We start from the raw sequence: 26,176 nt of genomic DNA, 5'->3' as shown, positions 1-26,176 counted from the left end.
AAGAATATTACCATTCAAGTTTTTATATAAGTCATTTATCATCGATCATCAAGTAAACGAAAACAAACACAGTAATTTGGTCTAGTGCTATTTCTTAGTACTAATTCATGAGTTGTACGTATTCTGCGTTGATGTTTACTACAAAACGCGGTAACTTAGCATATGGTTTGCTGAGTTGTAGCTGGTAAATAAATAAAAATATTGGTAGACTAGTGATCGTTTCCTACTGATACTCCTATTCCTCAGAAATGCAATGACAAACAATAAATCTCAACCACAGAGGTCAAGACAATTTCAAACGTACAGATGATTGTGCACTATAACAGCTACTTGACAGGAACTTAGGTGGTGGAGACTCTATACGGCTAAGTTTTAATTGTTTTTGAAAATATAGTCACATTCAAAGGCAATGATGGATTAGATCATACACTTAACACATCCGATTAGAGAGATTTCATTCCATTGTATCTGATTGCGTATTAAAAGACAAAGCAAAAAATAACCCGCCTACCGAAACTAGTCCGTCATTAACTCTTATTATAAGACAAATTGATATAAAGCCTTTTTCTCTATATGGTCTGGATCCTCTGATAAACAAACATTTTGGTGTATGTCCATTAATCTTAGTATGCAACCAGTTTTTCCATTTTTATGTGAGTTGAGAATTTGAAATTTTGTTTGGTTTGAATTGTCCCATGAAGCACACCGGTCGATAATAGGAAACAAACTCTGCAGTAACAAACCTACCGGCTTTATTTTAAGTACTTTCATTTTTATAGTCTATCTTACATATCAGACGTGAATCACGTCGTAATCTGTTTCATGTATCGTCGTAAACTTAATATTGTATGTACTGTAAATAACTTACATTCTTATCCAATAATTAATCTTAAGAGGTTAAATATCATCCTTACTTTTCAGAAAGTAGCCACAGTACGATCCTGATATGGTTCAAGATGAAACTTCGACTAGAACACCTTCATCTAAGTCAAAAATTTGTTTCATTCAGCAGTTCCTACTTTATTTATAATTAAATGAAGTGTATAATTATTTCCTAAGTATCATGTATATAAAACATCTTTTTAAAACAAAACTAATAATAGGTATTTAAAACTAATAATAATAATTATTATCATTAATGGATTCTCTTAATTGTTTAATGTGATTTTCTCAGAGATGGCGATATCAACGATGTTATGAATGAAGTTAGAGTACAATTAAAGAAAATGTCAATAACAGATAAATGTAGAATTGATGATATGTTTCTTAAGTATAATAAAGACAGACGTGGTTGTATTGACATTGAAAATTTGAAAGACATGTGTAAGAAAATCCACATTCCGCCAGATGAAGATGTACTCAAGGAGGTAAGTTATCTAATTTAATGATAATTGATTATCGTAATAAATGATTGCTTTCTTTCATCAGTGGTTATTCTTAAAAGTAATTTCGAGAATAAGTTTTAGTGAAAATGCGGAATTCGTCCAGAGTTTTGTTACACAGATTTCAGAATATTGTTATGTGTTTGCCAGACCTGAGAAGATAATGAATATCACTCCCTCATCAGAACTCGTGTTATGATTTTTTTACCTGGTCAAAGCTATTTCGATTAGAGCCGAGTGTACTAGGCGTTGACCGATGATACATTCCGACAAACGCGACTAAACTTGAGCAAATAATCTCGACTCCTATTGGCCAGCTCATACGCGCGCTTTCTTCTGTCCCTAGACTTGTATTGGAATAAAGACAGTCTACAAGCTTCTACCATTTATTGTTCTCAGCACACTAGGGTTCATATACGGACATACTAGAGAGCACAGTCAGTCAGTCAGCTACAACATAGGACCAGGCACATATATGCATCGGTCCAAGTTGCCATACCTCGTTAGCACAACAAGATGAACACCGGATTCATAGAAGTAATTAATTTAGTGGTGGTAGTATATAAAGAAAGGTTGTATACAAGGATATAGTATAGGAAGGAAGGCAGATATGAAGCAATTTTAATCTCAAGGTTTAAGGGAAGATAAAGAGTGTATACACCGACGCCATTGTGATCGATTCTGAGCCACGTCACCTAGAGTCTCCAACCATTGGTTACGATAGTCACGCGGACCCTAACCAGGTAGTCTGCATCTGCCAACACGGCTCAGACTAGAAGTTAGTGACTTCAAGCACTGATGCCATGTTTTGGTTTGGCCACCCCTAACTCTCTTCCAACCATCCCCTACACTAGTCAGCATTGCGCGTCGTGGTAATCGGTGTTCAGGCATACGTAACACGTGGCCCAACTATCTCAGTCGATGAAGATTCATCACCTCATCAACTGATTTACCATCATTCCCTAATACCCTGTGTCTAACCTCACTATTACTTACCTGGCGATCCTAGCAGATGTGAGCAATATTTCTAAGACATCTGTGGCATCTTCTACTCTTTATTACCATGTTTCACAGCCGTAAAGTAGAACAGAACGAACTGCTGCGCAGTATACTCGTCCCTTAATTGATAGACGGATATCTCGTCTTCGCCATAGGTGACGTAAGTTGGCAAAAGCCAAACGAGCTTTTTGAATCCGTGCTACTCTTTATTACCATGTTTCACAGCCGTAAAGTAAAACAGAACGAACTGCTGCGCAGTATACTCGTCCCTTAATTGATAGACGGATATCTCGTCTTCGCCATAGGTGACGTAAGTTGGCAAAAGCCAAAAGAGCTTTTTGAATCCGTGCTGAGATTTCGTCAGACACCAACCCATTAGGGCTGATCAGACTTCCAAGATAAGTGAAGTTGTCGACGCGTTCGACTACTTCACTCTCTATCCTAAGTTCAGGTGTTGACGCAGGCCAGTCCTGGAGTAACAATTTACATTTAGATGGGGAGAAACGCATCCCAAACATCCTGGCATTATTACTCAGTTCTAACAGAAGACTGCATTTTGTCAGCGTCTTCACCAAACAGGACTATGTCATCTGCGTATTCTAAGTCGATAAGTGAACCTCCTGGTAGAAGATCAATTCCTGAAAATTCAGTCGAAGAGAGTGTTATTTCCAGCAACAGGTCTATAATGAAGTTAAACAAAAAAGGGGATAGTAGACAGCCTTGTCGGACACCACTTGAGGTTGTAAAATCAGATGACAGTTCGCCATAAGCTCTCACTCGACTAGTAGTGTTCGAGTAAAGAGCCTTCACAAGGTTTATGTACTTCTCAGGTACACCTTTCAATGACAGGCACTGCCACAGAGCCTCTCGGTCTACAGAGTCAAATGCTGCTTTCAAGTCAAGAAAAACTATCATTGTCGGACGCCGATAAGCATGTCTGTGCTCTAAAACTTGACGAATGGTGAATATGTGGTCGATACAGCCACGACCAGGTCTGAAGCCAGCCTGATTTTCTCGTGTTTGCAGTTCACGAGTCTTAGTTAGGCGCCTGATAATTATTGAGGCTAGTATTTTAGATACTATGTTAGTCAGACTAATCCCTCTATGGTTATCGCAGGATGATTTTGACCCCTTTTTATATATTGGGACAATCAGTGATTGTGACCAGTCGGATGGGATTACATCCGTCTCCCAGATTTTAGCCAGAATATTAGTCAACCTAATCGCTAAAATTGGACCACCATATTTAAAGACCTCTGGAGCCAATCCATCAGGACCAGCTGCTCTTCCTCGTTTCAGATTACCTATGGCCTTTTGAACTTCAAGTAGGGTCGGGGGCCTACTTCAATGTTCCATTCAGGTTTTCTAGGAATAGTGGGTAGTTGTGCAGTAGCTGAAGGCCAGTTGAACTGCTGCTTAAAGTGTTCTGCCCATCGTTCTAAACGTCTGGGCTGAGAGCAGATAAGGGTTCCGTCTTTTTCGGAGATCGTTTCACTTACACTTGACTTATTAATTCCGGTTTCTTTTATTAGTCTGAAGAGTTGCCTGGTGTTGCCTACAGCCGCTATCTTTTCCATCTCTTTTGCTTTCGTTGCCCACCACTGCTCACGATCGTTCCTTAGACTTTTAGTCAACCTTGATCTAATTTGTTTACGCTCTTCGTCGTGTTCAGAGCCTGATGGGATGGATTTACGCGAATCCATCAGTGAAATAGACTTGGAAGAAATCCATTGGTTTTTTGGAACCCTATGGTTTAAATAACTAATAGATGTGACTGCTGTTTCCACAGCTGTTCGTATGTCTTTCCAAGCAGCATCTGGGTCAGTCTCGTTTACAGAACTGCCTAGATGTGAACTCAGTTGTTTCTGGAATTCGCATTTGGCTTTCTCGTCCTCCAGTTCAATCCTAATGGGTCTTCTTAGTGTAGTTTTCCTGCGTCCATTGAGGCGCAGACAAATGCGAGCTCGTATTAAAGCGTGATCAGAGTCTAAACAAGTATTCCAATACGAGCGACAATCTTCTATCGAGCCTCTCCAACGATGACTGATGACAATATGGTCTATTTGAGTCCATCGTTGATTTGGTGAAGGTGGTCGCCATGTTAGGCGATGTCTTTCCTTATGCTTAAAATTAGTGCTTGCTAAAAATAAACGATTGTCTGAGCATAGTTGCAACAGACGATCACCATTATCGGTTCGTTGAGCCGGAATACTAAAACACCCACCTAAATGTCTTTCTGTTTGATTTAAGCTGCCTACCTGGGCATTAAAGTCACCCGCTACGACTACTATGTCTGAGCGCTTAGCTTTCTGTAGAGGTCATCTTTCACTTCATCATGGCTGCAATCAGTGGGAGCGTAGGCAGAAACGACGAAAAGGCAACGAAGTGTGTCCCTATCCTTCCGAGTTCTTACGGATCCATTCAGCCGGACAACACACAGGCGACTGTTAACGGGGATCCATTCTAGTAGTGCTTGTTCTGCCCTCGTACTTAGTGCTATGCCTACACCTGCCAGTCCACGAGAACTAGTCATGGGGTCGCCAGATACACGGGGGGTGTATTCCGTTGGCTGTCCATTTTGGCGAGGCGATGTTAAGTGAATGACCACACTGGGATCCTGTATGCGTGTTTCGGAGACACAGCATAAATCAATGGTACGAGATTCTAGGGTCTTAGCCAAAGAGGCCTGTTGACAGATTTGACTTAGGGTACGTACGGTGAAGGCTCCAATGTGTAGTTTGGAGCGAGGTTTTAGTAGACCTGGGACAGCGTTTCGCGCACTAGAATCGCTGGCCATGGTGACACTTGAGGAGGAAACCGAAAGAGGAAGTTTAGTGTTGAAAGTCAAGGTAGAAGGAATAGTAGGAATTGAAGAAGGAGATTGGTTATGAATACAGTGGTTTTGAGTGCTGTTTGAGGTATGAGGGCAGTTATCACTTCCCGGTTGCCCACACCGTGGAAGGGTTCTTTTAGAGGTACCTGAAAAGGAAATTGGGTGAGAAGTGGTCTTAATGACCTGAGAGCGTGACCGCAGTGCCCAAGGGACAACTGCTTGAGGTCGGTCACACACGACCTTCTTGTGGGTAGTTTTTGTGTTAGCTCCGTTCTTTAAAGGACCTTACCGCCGGAGACGGATATCCGTGGGATAAGGCGAGGTGTGCATTTTTCAGGGTCGACCTTTTCTAACTCCACCCCTCCTTGTGGGAAGGCAGCATCGCTGTCACGCTGGTTGTCTGAAGGAAACACCTTACTGCTGTCACACCTCTGTACAGTCAGCAGTACGATTTCGCCTTCGGACCTTGGGTCTGCTGCTTTTAGTCTCACCGCTCTTCAACCGACCTGTCTGGCATGGTAGGACCTTGAGGAACGATTGTTCCAGCCAGTATAGCTCGGTTGACTCATCACGATAGGCAAGCCCGACCACCACGTCAAGGTAGCAGCAACGGTCGGGGGGAGGAGCACAACATAAAACAGATAATCGTTGTTATGCAGAAACAGGCCACACGTGCCAATGAAACTGGAGAATCTGTAAATAACTGACTGACAAATTGGGAAATATACGAAATTTCTTGTTTTCTCATATTAGAAACTAGCTACTCTTATTGCTCAGTATATTTTGGACACTGCTTTTCTCAACAAGTCCCTAAATCAGAACACGGTTGAACAAGGACGTAATAGTATTCCAAATAACAAGGGTGGGTGGGAGTAGGAATCATAATAAGAAAGACATTAGTATATTTATAATTGTAACATAAGTAGGTTCTTGAGTCTTCCTCAAGTCTCTGCTATCGCTGATTGGTTGAGAAATACTCAATCAGCGTGCCCCAACGCAGTTGTGCGTGGGATATGTTTTCATCCAATCTGATCTCGCTAACAAGCGTGGAGACAGTCATTTTGCAAAAACAAGCTTACAACAAACAGAAAATAAAAATATGGTAGTTCAATAATTTAGTAGTTGTGTAATAAATAGATATACACATACATTGAAAGTCCATAAAATATTTTCCAGAGTAACCATTTCTTAAATCTTCGTCCTCTTATAACAAGGTTCTTTGATCACTATATGAATTATTAAAAGATTAAGCACTCATGATGATTCCTGAATATTCTAGGTTCATTCCTCAGTGGGGTTGTGGATGAACACTACTAAGTAGTCTCACATTGCATTGAAACAGCTCCTTAATACTTCCTGGTTTTAAAGTCAAATCATTCATAGAGGTCTGTGATTTAATTAGTTACTGGATGGATTTTTTAAAAGTATATACATCTTATTCTAAATGAAATGTTGAAGTTTGTGTTGACATTAACAATCTAGATTGACACCAAATTGTTTGGTTTCTGTTCAAAACCAGTCATTTCATTTAAATCTCACTCAAATTCGTTAGGGAAACATTTTGCACAATAATTTAGTTAAAGTTAGGAATACCTCAAACAGTATTTTTTTGCTAAACAGATTAAAATGATATTATAACTATGGAACTAGATATTCTGTATTATTGTTCATGCATAGTCACAATCGCCAAACATTGACTGACCTGGTATGTCACATTATTTTTAGTGATTTAAACAATAAAAATACAAACATCACTTTAACAATATTTTAAATTGTAATATACTTAGCGACAAAGTTATTTAATGTTGTGTCTTTTTTCTAATTTTGTAGTTGCTTGATAAGTATGGTTCTGAAGGAAAAATGTCACTAGAACAATTTGGACGATTTTTTGAACAACCATAATTATAATGGAACATGAATAGTACTTATAATTAAACAAAGTTTTTGCACTTACTTGTCTGTAGAAGAAATGAGTGAGATATAACTAACTTCTGATTTGTTTATGAGATAGTTGAGTTCACAAAACAAATTTAATATATATACATATATGTATGCCAGCTTTATTCCCAACATATGGCTTGTTTTGATAAAAAACTTTCTATAAAGCATTCCTACACACATGTGATCTCTCATAGGGGAGGGGAATGCACCAATGATTTTTGTTACGCGCTATTTCATAAATTTTATGAAATACCTGTTCCATATACCTTTCAGTACATTAAGATCGAATTAGCGTTACTCATTGAAAAGAGCTGTATGAAAGACAGAAGAATGCGTTAGTAACTAAACTAGCCAGCATTGTTACCTAGTCTTCTAATTTTTTCTCGATGATAAAAATTTACACTATTAGTGACTTATGTCGTGTAATCAATAATTCACCAGGATATTTCCTATCTATCATAACTGAGGTCGGTGTAATATTCGAAACTCGAAAAATGCTCTCATGATATTCAGTTATCTTTCCAATAACGTATGATGCTGACCACGTCAAAGACTACTTCAATTTGTTATCTCCACAATTTTTAGGTTTATGTATTTACAAAACAATCAAGTTTGAAAATGTAACCTTATTGGACTAACGGAACATGAGTTCCAGTAGTCCATGCTTCTTCGACTGGAAAGATTTGTAGAAAAAACGCACTTAGGGATAATCAAATGTGCTTCAGGGTTCGCATTAGAAGTGGATTGATCTCTTCTAGTACTATTTACAGGTGTTCTATTGAATCAGTTGTTTGTACGTAAAATGATATGTACTACCTGATTATTAGTAAACTACAAAATTTTTGGTCCTAAACCAAAGACAAATTTACTAAATACAGTGAAATGAGCACATTTTATGCGAAAAACAAAACACGAGCGATGTTTACATCATCATAAAAATCTTATTGAAGAGACGCTATAACTAAGTTGGCAAGTGTTAACGAGTCCCATAAATAAGTCAAATCAACAACCACAAAAATTAAAAGTACCAAATACATGTTTTATTGAAATTACTAATAAGATGTGTATAAACTGTGCAGTAGATAAACGGCGAGAGAAAAACAAGGTATTTAAAATCTTAAAAGTAAATCATCAACGATGACAAAAAGTCCCACCCAGTAAACAAATTAAAGGTGAAAGAAAAGAAATTTCCCCTTAAAAATGCAAGATTTAATTTTCTGTACACCACAGCAGACATCCCAAAAACTGACAAAAGTTGTCATATCAGTAAAACTATCTCATGAGCGCTAAAATACGAAATTCCAATTGTAAAAATGCAATGGGCAATGCGAAAGAACAAAACATCTAAAGAATTAATGACAACGATAATTAAAAACAACAGAAAACTGACAATCGAATTAAAGTAAAACAAGGTACTGAAAACAACATTATTACCGCGGTATTTATCGCCTATAAGAATAATCATAAAAATTTAGGGAGAATATGTAATGTTCACCAGTTTCAAGAGCAGATAGATAAGAATGAAAAACGTTCTCCCGTTTACGGTAATAGAATTAAGTTGTGAAATTCAAAGCGACCAAATAAAAATACGATGCAGTCGTTTTATTGATTATCGCCAAAAAAAAGCAATGAATGATAGGTAAGGAAAAGGTGAAGAAACATGCGTACGTACACATCTCTATACACATGTAAATTATATGATTATAAGGATATTTTTATTAATGATATATAAATATACATATAATGTAAATGCAAATGTTGACAAGAAATAAAATGAAGAATATATAATTCTCCCAAATAACGAATGCGTAATAGTTAGCAATAGATGTCAGGCCATAAATCTTGATGAATATAGAAATTAAAAATTAAAAATAGTGGCAGTAATAATAATAATAATAATAATAATGTAATTATGATGCAAATAATTTCGACTAAAATAAGCGAGATATATCGATTATTATAATGATGATTATAATAATAAAAAACAAGTAATCTTTACTGTTAAAAATGGAAATAAAACGAAATTATTCAAATATGTTTGTTTACTTACGTAATTGAAATGAGTGAATGAACGAATACAGATAATATGGTGAATATTATCAAATTTATACAGCATATAAATGCTGCAACGCATTGAATGTGTGTCCATGTTAGCTATGCGATGATCAATCTGTCTAATGTGTTAAAAGATAAGTGATGATGACAAAAAAAAGGTTATTGGGATTAAAAATATAAAGAAGGTTTACCGTAATAAACAAAATTAATTTAAAGGAAGCTTTAATTGTGAAAAATAGAAAATAAATAACTGCTGCTTAAAAACAATTTTTTTGTTTTAAGCTTAACTGCGACCTACAAAAGATTGAAATATATCAATTCTGAACATCGGGTGGTGAGAGAGGAGCTGCCAGAACTTTCTCATGTAACCGGAATCGATCAACTATTAATGGTCTAACATCATCCTGAAAGAAAATGTGAACATATTCGAGTTTAAAACTGCGAAACATAGTCAAAAACATAATATTTCATCAAAAATGTACTCCGATTAATAGATGACACGTATATGAGCCAAAACACTACGAGGTTATTCAAACTCGACTAAGTTTAGCACGACTTAGTCGTCTAGTATTCGGTTTCAAACCACTTAATAAACTTAATATATCTTATGATATTAGCAACAATATTATACATACATATATAAAAAGTAGGTTTGCTGTTTTTATTTGACGGAATTTTCGGTTGTCAAAATCAATGAATAGGATGTTAATCGATCAATGGACGCTGTTATATAGCTTGAGTGGGTGGTATCTACTCATAAGATCGTATTTTTGAATTGAGCAATCGAATGATTAGAAATCAAAGACAAGACCACTAGTCAAATGAAGTTTTTCATGTACTAAAATAACATGATTTGCAGAATGCAAACGCAAAAGAAACATGATAACATAGCCATAGGTGATTGGAGAAAATTAGCTTGTATGTCACTCATTGTTCTCCAAGTAATTAAGGAGTCTATTAGGTCTGATTTTGGAGCATAATATCATAGTCACATACACTCAAACAAGCCCCCAAATGCCCTGGTACGGCTGAGAGTGGGAAGAGTCCGCTCTCCCTCTCCAAATGCTCTCACATGGCAACGCGAATATATAGCCTCTGACAGGGAAGTCCTACTCACTGCCTTCTCGTGGCACCGGTGTTGTTTACGAAAGTGAGAGGACGAAAAGCGAATGTCCGGCGCTTTAACCGGGTTGGTGGACATGGAGGGTCCACCTAGGGGAGTTGGAAAACCCTGATTCCAAACCAATGGTGCACATGGGCTCCAGGATCCTGATGGAACGAATGGCGTATGAACCTATTGTTGGTCACCGGCTACCATGGGACTGCATCTCCTCACGATGCTCCACTGCCTTGTGGATCAGACCTTTAGGTCAAAGGCTCCGGGTGTGGCCCCCTAAGAAAACCATCTGCTTCAGTCTGGGCGCCTGGGCAGTATCACAGCCCTCACACAAATCAAATGAGATTTGTGAGGCGCATATTTATCTGGTGCTTTTTGTACCAATATTTATGTGTATAAATAAATAAATAAATGAATTTCGGTTAATAGAATCGGCAACCCAATGGTGTAAAATTATTGGTGTCAGAATTACTAAAACAACTTTACATGAACAAATTCATAGAAATTAAAAAAGCTGGTATTCACTCAAAACTAGTTTCAGAAGATCACAGTCATTACCATAAACAGTAAAAAAGTGGTATGAGAAGAGAACATTATATTAAAATAACTGCTGAACATAAACAAATATGATCGATAATAACCATAAATACTTACGACTTTAGTTATTTCTTTTAAAAACGGAATAAGTTTAAGGAGTTCACAATCATTTGAATCAACAAACCAACTCTCAATTGGAACACCATTATCCAACTGGGAATGATATGAAAATGCAGAAATAAAGATTTATTCATTATTAACATTATGTCACAATTTCTCCAATATGCCAAAAATGAAATGACTCAAAAACTATATTCTAAACTGAACTTTACCTATTGGAAAGATACACAATACTACTACTGCGCTATGAAAATGAACCTTAAAATGAATATAGTTTCCACTTGTCAAACTGAAGTCATAAAAGCCATTTCACCGATAAATGTGGAAAAGTTAAAGTAAAGTCTGTAGATGATCAAACAAATAAGAACATAGAGCATGTAAATTTATTTTATTAAATCAATGACTAGTCGCTAGCACAGAGACGACCATAAGTTAGATGGTCAAACATGTGATAGAATGCTTTTTCTTGTGGTTGAAAATTAGAAAGCTAAACAAGATTTCTGGAGGTGAATTCGCCGGATGTTAGAACACCGTCACCGACACAAGTCTCTATCATGAAGTCAGGTAGGATGAACAGAGGGGTCAATACTAAATGGGCTAACAAATGTTGTTATAACGTAGGTTTAATAAACAGTTACAAAGAAAAGGTTATGTCCTTAGCTTACACAATCATCGCGAAATACGATTGCCAATTAGATACACTGACTTTACGACCAAACTAATGATGCACACATCAGCACGAGCAGCCTAGAGTTCCGGTTGGTCATTTTTCCGTCTAGCCCTGCTCGTTAAGTCCAGAACGCCAATCTGAGCCTCAGTAATATGAGTAATATATTTCAAACATACTGGATTTATATACAAACAAATCAGATCACATCGCACCATAAGATAGAAAATAACATTTGTACAAAATCTAGCCCAAAATACCTGTGATTGTGAGATAATGTTACTAATAAATTGGGAATACCTCAAGAATAGTAAATCTTATGATAAGTCAGTAGGTCAAATAAAGGTTTATAATATAGTCAATAGTCATACAATAAGAATATACGCATAATATTAGTCCATAAGTAATTCCTAACGGTTACCATTCATTTATTCTCGTCCGGGTATGAGAAAAATTATTTCCATCGTCACTGCTAATCAAACCTCATTATTCAATAACCATACATTTTGAGTGCCAACCTTTCTGATGGCTGATTTCATAAATTCACCACTGTGTGTGCAGTGTTATTAACACACACTAATAATTACATTGCTACGAATAGAATTAAATTAACACAGGACCGTTGCTGCTACCTTGACGTGGTAGTCGGGCTTGCCTATCGTGATGAACCAATCGTTCCTCAAGGTCCTACCATGCCAGGCAGGCCGTTTGAAGAGCGGTGAGACTGAGAGCAGCAAATCCAAGGTCCGAAGGTGAAGTCGTACTGCTGACTGTACAGAGGTGTGACAGCAGTAAGGTGTTTCCTTCAGACAACCAGCGTGACAGCGATGCTGCCTTCCCACAAGGAGGGGTGGAGTTAGAAAAGGTCGACCCTAAAAATGCACACCTTGCCTTATCCCACGGATATCCGTCTCCGGCGGTAAGGTCCTTTAAAGAACGGAGCTAACACAAAAACTACCCACAAGAAGGTCGTGTGTGACCGACCTCAAGCAGTTGTCCCTTGGGCACTGCGGTCACGCTCTCAGGTCATTAAGACCACTTCTCACCCAATTTCCTTTTCAGGTACCTCTAAAAGAACCCTTCCACGGTGTGGGCAACCGGGAAGTCCGGGTATGAGAAAAATTATTTCCATCGTCACTGCTAATCAAACCTCATTATTCAATAACCATACATTTTGAGTGCCAACCTTTCTGATGGCTGATTTCATAAATTCACCACTGTGTGTGCAGTGTTATTAACACACACTAATAATTACATTGCTACGAATAGAATTAAATTAACACAAGACCGTTGCTGCTACCTTGACGTGGTAGTCGGGCTTGCCTATCGTGATGAACCAATCGTTCCTCAAGGTCCTACCATGCCAGGCAGGCCGTTTGAAGAGCGGTGAGACTGAGAGCAGCAAATCCAAGGTCCGAAGGTGAAGTCGTACTGCTGACTGTACAGAGGTGTGACAGCAGTAAGGTGTTTCCTTCAGACAACCAGCGTGACAGCGATGCTGCCTTCCCACAAGGAGGGGTGGAGTTAGAAAAGGTCGACCCTAAAAATGCACACCTTGCCTTATCCCACGGATATCCGTCTCCGGCGGTAAGGTCCTTTAAAGAACGGAGCTAACACAAAAACTACCCACAAGAAGGTCGTGTGTGACCGACCTCAAGCAGCTGTCCCTTGGGCATTGCGGTCACGCTCTCAGGTCATTAAGACCACTTCTCACCCAATTTCCTTTTCAGGTACCTCTAAAAGAACCCTTCCACAGTGTGGGCAACCGGGAATTGATAACTGCCCTCATACCTCAAACAGCACTCAAAACCACTGTATTCATAATCAATCTCCTTCTTCAATTCCTACTATTCCTTCTACCTTGACTTTCAACACTAAACTTTCTCTTTCGGTTTCCTCCTCAAGTGTCACCATGGCCAGCGATTCTAGTGCGCGAAACGCTGTCCCAGGTCTACTAAAACCTCGCTCCAAACTACACATTGGAGCCTTCACCGTACCGTACCCTAAGTCAGCAGGCCTCCTTGGCTAAGACCCTAGAATCTCGTACCATTGATGTATGCTGTGTCTCCGAAACACGCATACAGGATCCCAGTGTGGTCATTCACTTGACATCGCCTCGCCAAAATGGACAGCCAACGGAATACACCCCCCGTGTATCTGGCGACCCCATGACTAGTTCTCGTGGACTGGCAGGTGTAGGCATAGCACTAAGTACGAGGGCAGAACAAGCACTACTAGAATGGATCCCCGTTAACAGTCGCCTGTGTGTTGTCCGGCTGAATGGATCCGTAAGAACTCGGAAGGATAGGGACACACTTCGTTGCCTTTTCGTCGTTTCTGCCTACGCTCCCACTGATTGCAGCCATGATGAAGTGAAAGATGACCTCTACAGAAAGCTAAGCGCTCAGACATAGTAGTCGTAGCGGGTGACTTTAATGCCCAGGTAGGCAGCTTAAATCAAACAGAAAGACATTTAGGTGGGTGTTTTAGTATTCCGGCTCAACGAACCGATAACGGTGATCGTCTGTTGCAACTATGCTCAGACAATCGTTTATTTTTAGCAAGCACTAATTTTAAGCATAAGGAAAGACATCGCCTAACATGGCGACCACCTTCACCAAACCAACGATGGACTCAAATAGACCATATTGTCATCAGTCATCGTTGGAGAGGCTCGATAGAAGATTGTCGCTCGTATTGGAATACTTGTTTAGACTCTGATCACGCTTTAATACGAGCTCGCATTTGTCTGCGCCTCAATGGACGCAGGAAAACTACACTAAGAAGACCCATTAGGATTGAACTGGAGGACGAGAAAGCCAAATGCGAATTCCAGAAACAACTGAGTTCACATCTAGGCAGTTCTGTAAACGAGACTGACCCAGATGCTGCTTGGAAAGACATACGAACAGCTGTGGAAACAGCAGTCACATCTATTAGTTATTTAAACCATAGGGTTCCAAAAAACCAATGGATTTCTTCCAAGTCTATTTCACTGATGGATTCGCGTAAATCCATCCCATCAGGCTCTGAACACGACGAAGAGCGTAAACAAATTAGATCAAGGTTGACTAAAAGTCTAAGGAACGATCGTGAGCAGTGGTGGGCAACGAAAGCAAAAGAGATGGAAAAGATAGCGGCTGTAGGCAACACCAGGCAACTCTTCAGACTAATAAAAGAAACCGGAATTAATAAGTCAAGTGTAAGTGAAACGATCTCCGAAAAAGACGGAACCCTTATCTGCTCTCAGCCCAGACGTTTAGAACGATGGGCAGAACACTTTAAGCAGCAGTTCAACTGGCCTTCAGCTACTGCACAACTACCCACTATTCGCAGAAAACCTGAATGGAACATTGAAGTAGGTCCCCCGACTCTACCTGAAGTTCAAAAGGCTATAAGTAATCTGAAACGAGGAAGAGCAGATGGTGGCCCAATTTTAGCGACTAGGTTGACTAATATTCTGACTAAAATCTGGGAGACGGACGTAATCCCATCTGACTGGTCACAATCTCTGATTGTCCCAATATATAAGAAGGGGCCAAAATCATCCTGCGATAACCATAGAGGGATTAGTCTGACTAACATAGCATCTAAAATACTAGCCTCAATAATTATCGGGCGCCTAACTAAGACTCGTGAACTGCAAACACGGGAAAATCAGGCTGGCTTCAGACCTGGTCGTGGCTGCATCGACCACATATTCACCATTCGTCAAGTTTTAGAGCACAGACATGCTTATCGGCGTCCGACAATGATAGTTTTTCTTGACTTGAAAGCAGCATTTGACTCTGTAGACCGAGAGGTTCTGTGGCAGTGTCTGTCATTGAAAGGTGTACCTGAGAAGTACATAAACCTTGTGAAGGCTCTTTACTCGAACACTACCAGTCGAGTGAGAGCTTATGGCGAACTGTCATATGATTTTACAACCTCAAGTGGTGTCCGACAAGGCTGTCCACTATCCTCATTTTTGTTTAACTTCATTATAGACCTATTGCTGGAAATAACACTCTCTTCGACTGAATTTTCAGGAATTGATCTCCTGCCAGTAGCTCCACTAAGCGACCTAGAATACGCAGATGACATAGTCCTGTTTGGTGAAGACGCCGGAAAAATGCAGTCTTCTGTTAGAACTGAGTGCTAACGAGATATGGCAACTTGGACTGATGCATATGTGTGCCTGGTCCTACGTTGTAGCTGACAGACTGACTGAACACTGGAAATCAAGGTCCACCAACAAATTTGGATCAAATGATCCATAAAAGTCACACGAAGCAAGAATCAGCATCATATCAAGAGCTTCCTTATGTGGGTGACTGACTCCTTACTGTGACTCTAGTAGGAGGCAGATGCAAGCAGAAACAATGAGAACTATATTAGTCACATCCAAAGTTAGCGCACCAAGAGGAGATAAGTGAAAAAACCGAATGAATGAAAACTGATAATATCAATTACGCATTTATGCTGGTAGAAATAATCATGTGATAATCATGTGATGGCGCACTAAAAATATTTCCCAAAAGAATACTGTAATAACACATTAGTTGAAAGTAATTAACAACAATAAACCAAATACCTGATAGCCAAACGCCTGAGGAGAATTATCAATAATCACAGTTTTGCGGAGGTCTCGGCCTAGGACTCGTAAGTCTTTGACGTAATTACCATTTACACAGACACAGTGTTCACGGAATAATCTATGCCTAGAACGGGAAAAATTTTGCAACTTAGTATTTATATGTCAAAGTCAAACAAGCTCTTACCGAAAAAAGTGTAATCTGGTACAAAAATAGTTAGAATAAGATGAAAAAGAAGATAACTTCAAAAGTATATTGTCGGAAAGAATAACTGTATCATAATGCTTAAACATCACTAAACTGCAATGGTAATCCAATTCCTACGCCTCCGAGAATATATCCTACACCTAATCAGGAGTGAAACAATACAGGGAAAACCACAGCCGTGTTAACATGTCTACAATTATAAAAATTGGCGAAAGTAAACAAACTTCCAAGACATTTGAAGTATGTGATATACTATTTTTGTGAGGACTAGCTGAAACTAGGAATTAAACCAATGCTTCTTCGTAAAAGAAATTTGAGTGGCATCTAACGTATCATCGGGGATAATATTGTGTCTCGCTCATAATCAACCTTCAGGAAATTAACAGGTTGATTACAATTCAATGTAACAGAAGACATTAGGTTCCGTAGTAATCAAAAAGGTTACGGTAACATGAGCTATGATTGACAATAAAACGTCAATTTAAAATAACAAATACAATGATAAAATGCTAGTTTGTAGGTCTGTGAGATAATAAACATGTAACAGATGAAGTGCGCAGAACAAAAAAACTTACTTGATCCATTTCTTTTTAGGATCGATCAAGTTTACAAGACGATCAGCGTATACTTTCGTGCTAGCTGTAAAAAGCACAACTTCGAAGTGTTCAGATACATTGGTAAGAAATTCGTATAAGTGTGGTCGAATTCGGACGTACACCTGGATAGCGTAAAAAAAAGTTACAAAAATCCACTGCACCACATAATTTATACACCAACTTAGCATTCATATAAACGTAGTTCTATGGTAAACTAAACTAGGTGAATAAAGTAAACAGATGTCTTTAATAGCCGATATTATAATGAGGGAAAATCTAATATATAGGATATGATATTATGCTCCAAAATCAGACCTAATAGACTCCTTAATTACTTGGAGAACAATGAGTGACATACAAGCTAATTTTCTCCAATCACCTATGGCTATGTTATCATGTTTCTTTTGCGTTTGCATTCTGCAAATCATGTTATTTTAGTACATGAAAAACTTCATTTGACTAGTGGTCTTGTCTTTGATTTCTAATCATTCGATTGCTCAATTCAAAAATACGATCTTATGAGTAGATACCACCCACTCAAGCTATATAACAGCGTTCATTGATCGATTAACATCCTATTCATTGATTTTGACAACCGAAAATTCCGTCAAATAAAAACATAAATCCTCCAAAACAGGATACATGCTATAATTATGACAGCGATCCTGTGATCTAATGCTATATTCTGACTTGCATAACATTAGGAAAATATAATTTGATAACGTACCATGTAGACAACACCTTGAAAAACAACTTGGAAAATAAACTGAGCGTCCAAAAGAGGGTTCAGACTACAATGAACCAAAGTTTCATCTAAATCAAGAACTAAGCAAAACTCTGGAGAGGAGCGTGTTTTTTTCGGCAGCGCTGGTGGACGACAAATAATATCAGGAGGCAGTGGTGGGAGGCTGCGGATGAAGGCATATCTGGAAATAAAAGTGCGAAACGAATGAAACTTCTACGATACTATGATGTTAAAGAATAAACCTCCAATAAAATAACTGGAACAGTGGGCAGTGGATAAATCTTACAGTCACTGATAATAACCAGATAAAAGCAGTATGCAGTATTAATGTTCACAGAAACTTACAACTGAGAGTAAAATGAGGATCTTAGTAACAACTCATTTGGCAATGTACTAAGATGCAACCGGTACCTAACGAATTGGAAGGACGCAAATGTATGATGAAAAGTGAAGTGAAAAACTCGACTAATTTATTGAATCACCAAGAAAAAATTGGACCACGGATTCCAGTGGACTTTCCTAAGTGATAGGGTATTCAGCGAAACATGCCGATAGTATAGTCGATATCTAAAATTACTCAGCTTTCTTCATTTTCATTTGGATTTATACGCTTTATCTGGGGTGTGGGGAAATTAAAGTTATTCAACACTGCACCATATCTAACATGGACCGCTTGGTCACTATCCTAATCTGGGTGAAATTTAGATCAAACTTCTTGGGGACGAGTTGCGTAATCTGAAATTAATAGACGATTTTGGTATTAAATAAAATATAGTCAAGAAAAGTCCCTGAAAATCTTGTTCCTGCGGTTTAAATTTATCAAGAGGTCAATGAAGTTTTTTGGTTAAGGAAATGTATTCCTTACACATGAAATGTAACAGAAAACGATGGTCTGAGCCGTGTGACAATACTTACAGTTCGTAAAAGCTTTGCGGAAAAGCAGTCTACAGAACGCAACCGCACTAACACCTTAAGGAAACCAGAGGTGAGGTAAGTACTAATAAGGTTATTGACATGAAAACCAGTTACGTTTGATCACAAAAATAAGATGTTAGTATTAGTTAGTTTAACTGGCCTTCAGGTATTTTACATTGTTGACAAGGGAGGTCACTGGTGATCTGTAAAGGTGGGGACTTACGCATCAGCTTCTTCGAAATCTCCGTCATCGCACTCTTCAATTGCAGAGATTTCCGTAGAAAGTTCTTGCGGAGGAGCGATAGAAGACGAAGAATCGCTTGGTTCACTTTCCTCGTCGGAAGGCTGCATAGTTTCATCCTCGCCAATAAATCCAACCTCTCTGAATAAGTGAGGTTTAATGTCATTAGATGAATCGACTTGTTGATCTGAACTGGTAATCGAATTCGGAAAAGTAAATCGCTCAGTGCATTCAATAAGCGTAACACTTGGGTTTGGTTTTACAGGTAAGTAATTGTTTGTACTAATTTCCACCAATGATTCTGTTTTCGATGTACTTTGTAGCTCTGATAATATACGATCATTTTCTGAATTATCATGAAGGTTTTGACAGTTATGATATAACTGTTCGTTAGCATTTTCACAAGAATCAGAAACACACAACGGTGAAGGTAAATTTGGAGGGTCTATGAAGTTATTACGGTGAATTTTCGTATGAGCAGAATTATGATGATTACAAACTGAAGGGACCTGAATATCTACATCATCTGGCAGCTGAAATTTAACAAAAATACGTTTCGTTATGGAGATAATGTTTTAGCTGTGAACGAATAGAAAGTATGAGATGACACTAAGATTTAGGAGAATAAATTAAAAAGTTCTCATAACTTCCAACTATGGATTATGGTTAGTTTGAATTTAAAATTAAGTTCCAGTAGCCGTTATAAGACTCTACATATAAAATAAGTTACTAATAGTTGATTGTATAATGTTACGAAACAATAGAGGGATGAACGACATAACTGGTATAAAATCAATACTTACATTTTGGTTAGTCACACTTTGAGATTCCGGGATAGGTGCTTTGTGGACTTTCCGCGCTCTTGGTTTTGCGACTAAAGTGGGGAGATAAATTAAAATGCTATCACTTTAATACAAAACTTGGAAAAAACACCAACCGCAAACCGAATAACTGTATCAGTCAGTATATCTAAACAGTTGAGTCGAAAACTGACTAACTGGTTTTATTTTCTTCAAATGAACAGTCAATGCTTATCTGTGAAAAGCTGCAACTATAAGATTCCTAATAACATAACCTTAGTAACATGTTGCTGGGTTTGATCTAATTCTTAAATCTGACCACGCAGAATTAATGGACCACCGAGATAACACAAAATACATATAGGCTCTTGATGAGAGGATATTTAGTTATCAGAATATCATCAGGACTAATGTGGCATATAAGTATGGGCATGTCTATGTCACGTTTTTTTATTACACATAAATACTGCCATCCCATCCCACCACCAGCAATCAATAAACGATGTACAATATCCTGGGATGATTTTCGTAACACAAGTCCAAGCTACTGAAGTCGATGTTTCAGGGTGACAAATCGAATTATCATCTATGACCCAACTGGTAGCTAACCTCGAGGTCATTAATGGGTGTTACTACTGGATATCAGCAATCCTTTGGAGACAATGGTGATCGAGCATATGGAGTTGCCGAACATCCTTAACTTGAAAAATTCAGGTCCCTCGTGTATGGAGCAGGACTGAACCGACGGATTGTAGACCCAACCTATGCTTGGTGGGGAACTACTTTCGACAGGGATACAATTCCTTTGACTCAAGACTTTTAATTTAGTGAAAACTGTACCTTTTTACAGCTGACAAGAGTAAATTATTAAGTGCATTGTGATAGAAGTGAGGGGATCACGTACAGACACCAACAAATTTATTGCCATAACGATGCGCATACACCTGAATACATACGGTTCTCAAATAGGTGATCTAGAGTTTTAAAATATTGTTCACTTACCAAATGATTCAGATGGGTATTAATTTCAGACTACTAATAACTTTATGTGCTTAAGATACTAAGGTTTTAGAAATGAATGTTATGTCTGTAAAAATCTCAGTGACGAAAACTGGCCTGAGGAGCTTTAGGGAAATTATTAAAATCTTGATGTCTTACACTAAGAGCCTAAATGCTTTGAAGTTGTACATCTAAATAAGAAAGGTCCCAATATGCCCGGATGTTGAAACGTGTAAGTAAAACGGACATTTAATGACGAGACTATAATTTATGGACGAATCAGTCGGATTTAGGATAACAGGTCTTAGAGTTTAGTACAAAACTCATTTGACTAAATAGCGTCTTGGCATTCTACGTTATGTCAGTTCGTGATGAAAACCATAAACCTAACTTCTAGTCCTAAGAATTGGTTGTAAATCATAACTTTTTCTTCAAACTGCTTTGTAACCCTCATTTAGCCCTAGTGATGGTTACAAAGCAGTAAGTAGGTGGGCATTCTTAAGCTCATTAAGGAGTCGCTCAAAGTTTGTTCATAGACTATAGTCCCACCAGTTATGGGCTAACTCGTGAACAAAGCTTAACAGAGAATTAACTAGATCATCAGGAGGTATAGCATTTAAGGAAAACGCATCCCTCAACAGAAACCCACCTGACGGTAGTCCCGTCGGTTTGCGACTGGATTTTCGGAAATTTATACATTTTTGGTGCTTTTTAGTCCTTGTTGGGGTTGTTTTAGGATCTTTTCTTCTTAATGGGTAGCTTGATCCACTAAGACGCTTTCTGGCTGACCAACTATGAATTTTGCGAAGCATTGTAATGAATATCCGTTTCTTTGTTGAAATAAAGTAGTGCGAGGGCAGTTAAAAGCTCGGAAAATAGTCTCGTATAAGATGTGTAAATGCTTTCAGCTGATAAGCCAGTAGGATTTATTAGGTAAACTGAATTATAACTCCAAGCCAGTGGTCTCCTCAACAATCAACACGGAGCATCACATCTCAAACACTAGATTAAGCCAAATGTTGAGTTTGTAAGTCGAATTAGTGAAAAGAGTAGTCTGCAACCATAATTGCGACTGACAATAAAATAAATCCCAAGATCACTAAAACCTTCAGCGGCTAACAGTTCGAAAAGCTGCCTATAACGTTTTAGAACTTACTTAAACAAGCATAACCTTTTGTTGTTAAGACTCTTCCGAGTGACGTAGTAACCAGATGAGGAGGAATGAAATCATTCATTGCAATGGAATAATAACATGAAGACTAACCGTACTGTTAAACTTTCTGGGTTTGTACATCTTATTTTATCACCACTTTAATTGCTCTAAGTAGTCCAATTGACACCTGACATGATTACAACCACTCTATAATTATGTTGGAAAATCTTTTACTCCTTCTCGAAACAGAGTAGGATCTGTGAAAAAACCATGACTTCTCAGACAATGGGTCATTTTAACAGGTACGTCACAATCAGTATGCACACTAGTGGTGTTTCGGAACCTGACACTTTAAAGAACGATATTCCTGATCGTGGAGATCAAACGGGCCAACAAATTTCGGGTCAGCTTTTCAACAACATCGAGCTGCAACATGGCTCAGTGACAGAAATGTAGCTACGTATGTGCGGGGTCATTGGTCAACAGATCTTCGTCGAGGGCCTGTCTAAAATGTTCTTCTTGTCTAAGCTTCTTCAACAGGTGCAGATGGTTCTTAGCTGATTTCAAAATAACGCTGAGGACAACTTGGCTGCATATGCCAACCGAGTTCTCGAGATCAACAGAACCTTCAGTTCAGAGGTTTATTCTGTCAAAGAAAAGACTCGAATGATAGGATCCATCATACTCTTACTCGTTATCCTAATATTCATTATAATTGTGGACCCTAGAGAACCCCTCAACGAAGCTCGTTACAAAAACGAGTTATCTGTAGACAACGAAAGTCATATAATCCTGACTGATGTTGGCAATACAATGAATGTGGCAAGTCTTCTGGAAATGTCAGGAAACCTTACAGTTTTTCAGCTCTCAAGTCGTCAGATACGAAAAACTTTCTAGGAAACTTCCCTACCGACATGCGTTAATGGCAGCCATATCAGGCGGGCATATTCGTCCGTAATACATCACTGATTTGATGACGACAGTTCACTATCTCGTCGATACTGACTCAGAAGTTAGCTTTCTTATAAGAAATTCTGACGACAGTCCTCATGAAGCGATATTAAACTTACAGGTGGCCAAAGGAAAATCAATTGCCACAGATGGTAGAATATATGTGTATCTTAACGTGGCTTTAAGCACACTCATTTACTGGACTTTCGTCTTGTCAGATGTTTCTATGTTAATCATTGGTATCGACCTACTACAACACCAAAATCTACTCATAGACTTGAGCAAACGGAGGTAAGTAGGCGGAAATACTAAACCAACTGCTCAATTTCGTGGATTGGTTGAAGTAAGACATTAAAACCGTTAGATCCCGGCTCAGTGGTCTGGAGGGTAAGCGCTCACGAGCGAGACTGATAGGTCCTCGGTTCGAATCCTGCAAGGCGGGATCGTGGATTCGCACTGCTGAGGAGTCCCACGATAGGACGAAACGGCCGTCCAGTGCTTCCAGGATTTTCATGGTGATCTAACTTAAATTGACTCACGATTTCAACTATGAAATTACTAAAAATCTCCACAAAAAAACTTTTCTGATAGCTGTTTTTGGAGCTTTGTTTCCTGGTTGTGGGTTATCCTTAGTTACTATAAGGCATAGAACCTATTCATTCTATCAGCGAATGCTGTACGAGTCCTCCGGAACTGTACTAAATGCGACCGAATTCGCTGTGCGTTACGGTGCCACTTACATTTTCGAAAGCGCACCGTATAGCTCCCATAATGCGAAGGACCTGAAGAAATTCAAGTACGTGATATACTTGGGAATTATTAGGCCACCAAGTAGTCCATGAGTACCTCCCTTGAACGTGTTATCGAAAAAGAACAGCAATGACTGACTTCCGACCAGCGATTTTCGATGACTGAATACGAAAACCGCCCTCAATCATTACACTTTGTCTCACACTCACGACTTAACGGCTACGTTAAATGGCCCAACTATTTATTCGAAAATCGACCTGGTTAAAACATATGACCAAATTTTTATGGCTGCGGACGACATCCCTAAAACGGCTATCACCACTCCGCTCGGACTCTACGAAGTTTCGCTCATGCCTTTATGTTTAAGAAATGCTGTACAAACTTTCCAGAGAATCGTCGACGACTACTAAAAAGGTCTCCATTTCGTGCTTGGGTATGTAGATGACTACTTGATCACAAATCCGGACAGAGCATCTCACCTCCAAAATCTAGAACTTGTTTCTGAACGAGTAAAAATCACGACATTACAGAGATAATTCAGAAATGTCAAATCAGCACCAACTCCCTGTACTTCCTCGGACATACTATTATTGCTCAAGATATTCACTTTCTGGAAACAAGTGTCGGCCATTCTAGATTACCAATAACCGACGGCAGTCAGGCAATTAAGCACGTTCAACTTCCTGGTAAGTTTCTATCAACGGGTCATACCGGATCGCATATCTGCCCCGTGAATCTTAACATACCTACTTTGTGGAAACGCGAAAATCATCAATTTTGGAGAGAACTCGAAAAACACATTTTCTCCAGTTAAAGAGATTATAGCAAAAGCAACCATACATGCACACCAGGACATCAAATCACCCATTTATATCGCAGCAGACACATATGACTCCGCAATCTGAGGACTCTTAAACAATGTGTAAACAACGGCTTGCAATATTTAGTCTTATCGAGACGATTGCAAGACACTGAATCAATATATAACACCCACGACAGGGAACCTCTAGCCTTTCACTTAGCCGTACTGCACATTGGAAGATGTGGAAGGTCGAGAAATCACGTTGTCTACCGGCAACAAACCTGTAACATTTTTCCCAATCCCATCTTCAAGCAAGTACTCCGTTGAGAGTCTCGACAACTAGACTGCATTTCGCAGTTTACATCAGATATATGACATATTTATGAGCCAAACAATGTAGTGACAGACACAGTGCCTCGGATAATTTCTCTGACTAGTTTTTGAGTAAATGACATTCTTAAGCCCACCTAGCTTCAGAAAGAAGACACTGATTTTCAGCAAGAGTTATATCTGACCACCTTGTAACTACGGGTCAAAGAGATGGAGACGGGTGAGGGAACTTTACCATTTGGTAGATCTACAAGCAAGGATTTTCTGGCCTTACTGAATCGTTAAACACGCCACGACATCGATACGTTTCACGAACATTCTTGTTCGGGTGTTCGAGCAACCATCAGGCTCATAGAAGAACGACCTTTCTGGCCTGGTATGGGTAAATACGTAGGAGAGTTGGCACTCTCCTGTGTAAGTTGTCAAAAATCTTAGGTGATTAGACACAACAAATGTCCTTTAGGCTCTTTCAAACTCCCAACGATCGTCTCGAACATGTTCATCATGATTTGGTAGGACCCTTACCAGATTCGAATTGACACTTTTACCTCTTGATATGTGTAGACCGCTTCACACGATAGGCAGAAGCAGTACCTATCAAAGACATCAACACTGAAACAATGGTTGAAGCTTTCGTCAAACGATGAGTAGCGAAATTCGTCTGCCCTTCAATCGCCACATCAGACCATCGACACCAGTTCGAATATGAACTTTTCCGTTGTCTTATGACACTACTCAGAATCACGCGATTTCGAATGACTGCCTACTGCATACACACTAACGGGTTAGTGGGACGATTTCACGGGTGGATTAAGGCTTTATTCTCAGCTGCAAACATATCACAGTGGACTAATACTCTTTCCTTCGTGTTACTCAGCATTTGCGATTCAATGAAAGCTGACATTGGTTACACTGGGGCTCAACTTGTTTACGGAATGACATCACGATTTCCAGGAGACTTCTTCGATACTCTACCTTCTTCAATCATTATGAATCTAAACTCCTACACCAGTAGGTTTAAAAACGCCAAACATTGAGTTAAACATGTTTCCACTCAACCTCAGTCAATTGGTGTTTTCGTTTACCCTGACTTACAATGTGGTATACACGTTTTCATGTGTCTCGATTCGTCAAGATGACCTCTTAAAATGGCATGTGAAGGACGATTCAACGCCCTTTAGCGTGAACCTAAGTACTATATCATTGATAGAAACGGAACTAATGATAAGTTCAGCACTGACCGTCCTAAAGCCACATACTTTGAAGGAAACACTAATAGTGTTAACTTTCTTCCTGCGCAATCTAACACTACGAGCCTCACAATTACTATGATCTCCATAACAATCAACATTCATGACGAGACTTCTCTGGCATCTGACGGCCGTTCCAAAACAACACGCTCTGGAAGAAGCATAAGGTTTCCGGAACACTCAAATGACGACTACTCGTAGGACACAGCACA

The 26,176-nt window shown here is 38.9% G+C and overlaps 3 protein-coding genes across 3 annotated transcripts in view; 2 read left to right on the top strand and 1 right to left on the bottom strand.

The window, feature by feature from the left end:
* The window catches only part of Smp_159160 (putative ef-hand domain (C-terminal) containing protein), a gene marked incomplete at its 5' end in the record, with an annotated part of 32,062 nt that extends 24,797 nt beyond the window's left edge, over positions 1-7,265 (top strand). The window contains 2 exons of the mRNA XM_018794959.1: positions 545-608; positions 7,045-7,265. Of these exons, the coding sequence (XP_018649319.1) occupies positions 545-608; positions 7,045-7,116 (136 nt within the window). The 3' untranslated portion in view covers positions 7,117-7,265. The remainder of the gene's footprint in view (positions 1-544; positions 609-7,044) is intronic.
* On the top strand, positions 1,197-1,385 carry Smp_116370 (hypothetical protein; the record flags this gene model as incomplete). Its single annotated transcript, XM_018794960.1, has 1 exon — positions 1,197-1,385. One exon carries the CDS (start codon positions 1,197-1,199, stop codon positions 1,383-1,385), a length of 189 nt encoding a protein of 62 aa, XP_018649320.1.
* Positions 7,266-16,188: 8,923 nt separating the features above from the next.
* On the bottom strand, positions 16,189-21,867 carry Smp_196690 (nuclear lim interactor-interacting factor-related; the record flags this gene model as incomplete). Its single annotated transcript, XM_018794958.1, has 6 exons — positions 21,378-21,867; positions 19,733-19,803; positions 18,912-19,462; positions 17,756-17,954; positions 17,008-17,150; positions 16,189-16,351 (listed from the first exon to the last, which is right to left on the bottom strand). The coding sequence occupies exons 1-6, from the start codon at positions 21,538-21,540 to the stop codon at positions 16,189-16,191; spliced, it is 1,290 nt and encodes a 429-aa protein (XP_018649318.1). The 5' UTR covers positions 21,541-21,867.
* Positions 21,868-26,176: the final 4,309 nt, after the last annotated feature.

This window comes from Schistosoma mansoni, chromosome 1, assembly GCF_000237925.1.
Source record: "Schistosoma mansoni strain Puerto Rico chromosome 1, complete genome".
In the NCBI taxonomy this organism is placed as follows: domain Eukaryota; kingdom Metazoa; phylum Platyhelminthes; class Trematoda; order Strigeidida; family Schistosomatidae; genus Schistosoma; species Schistosoma mansoni.
This window is presented reverse-complemented; position numbering and strand designations above follow the sequence as displayed.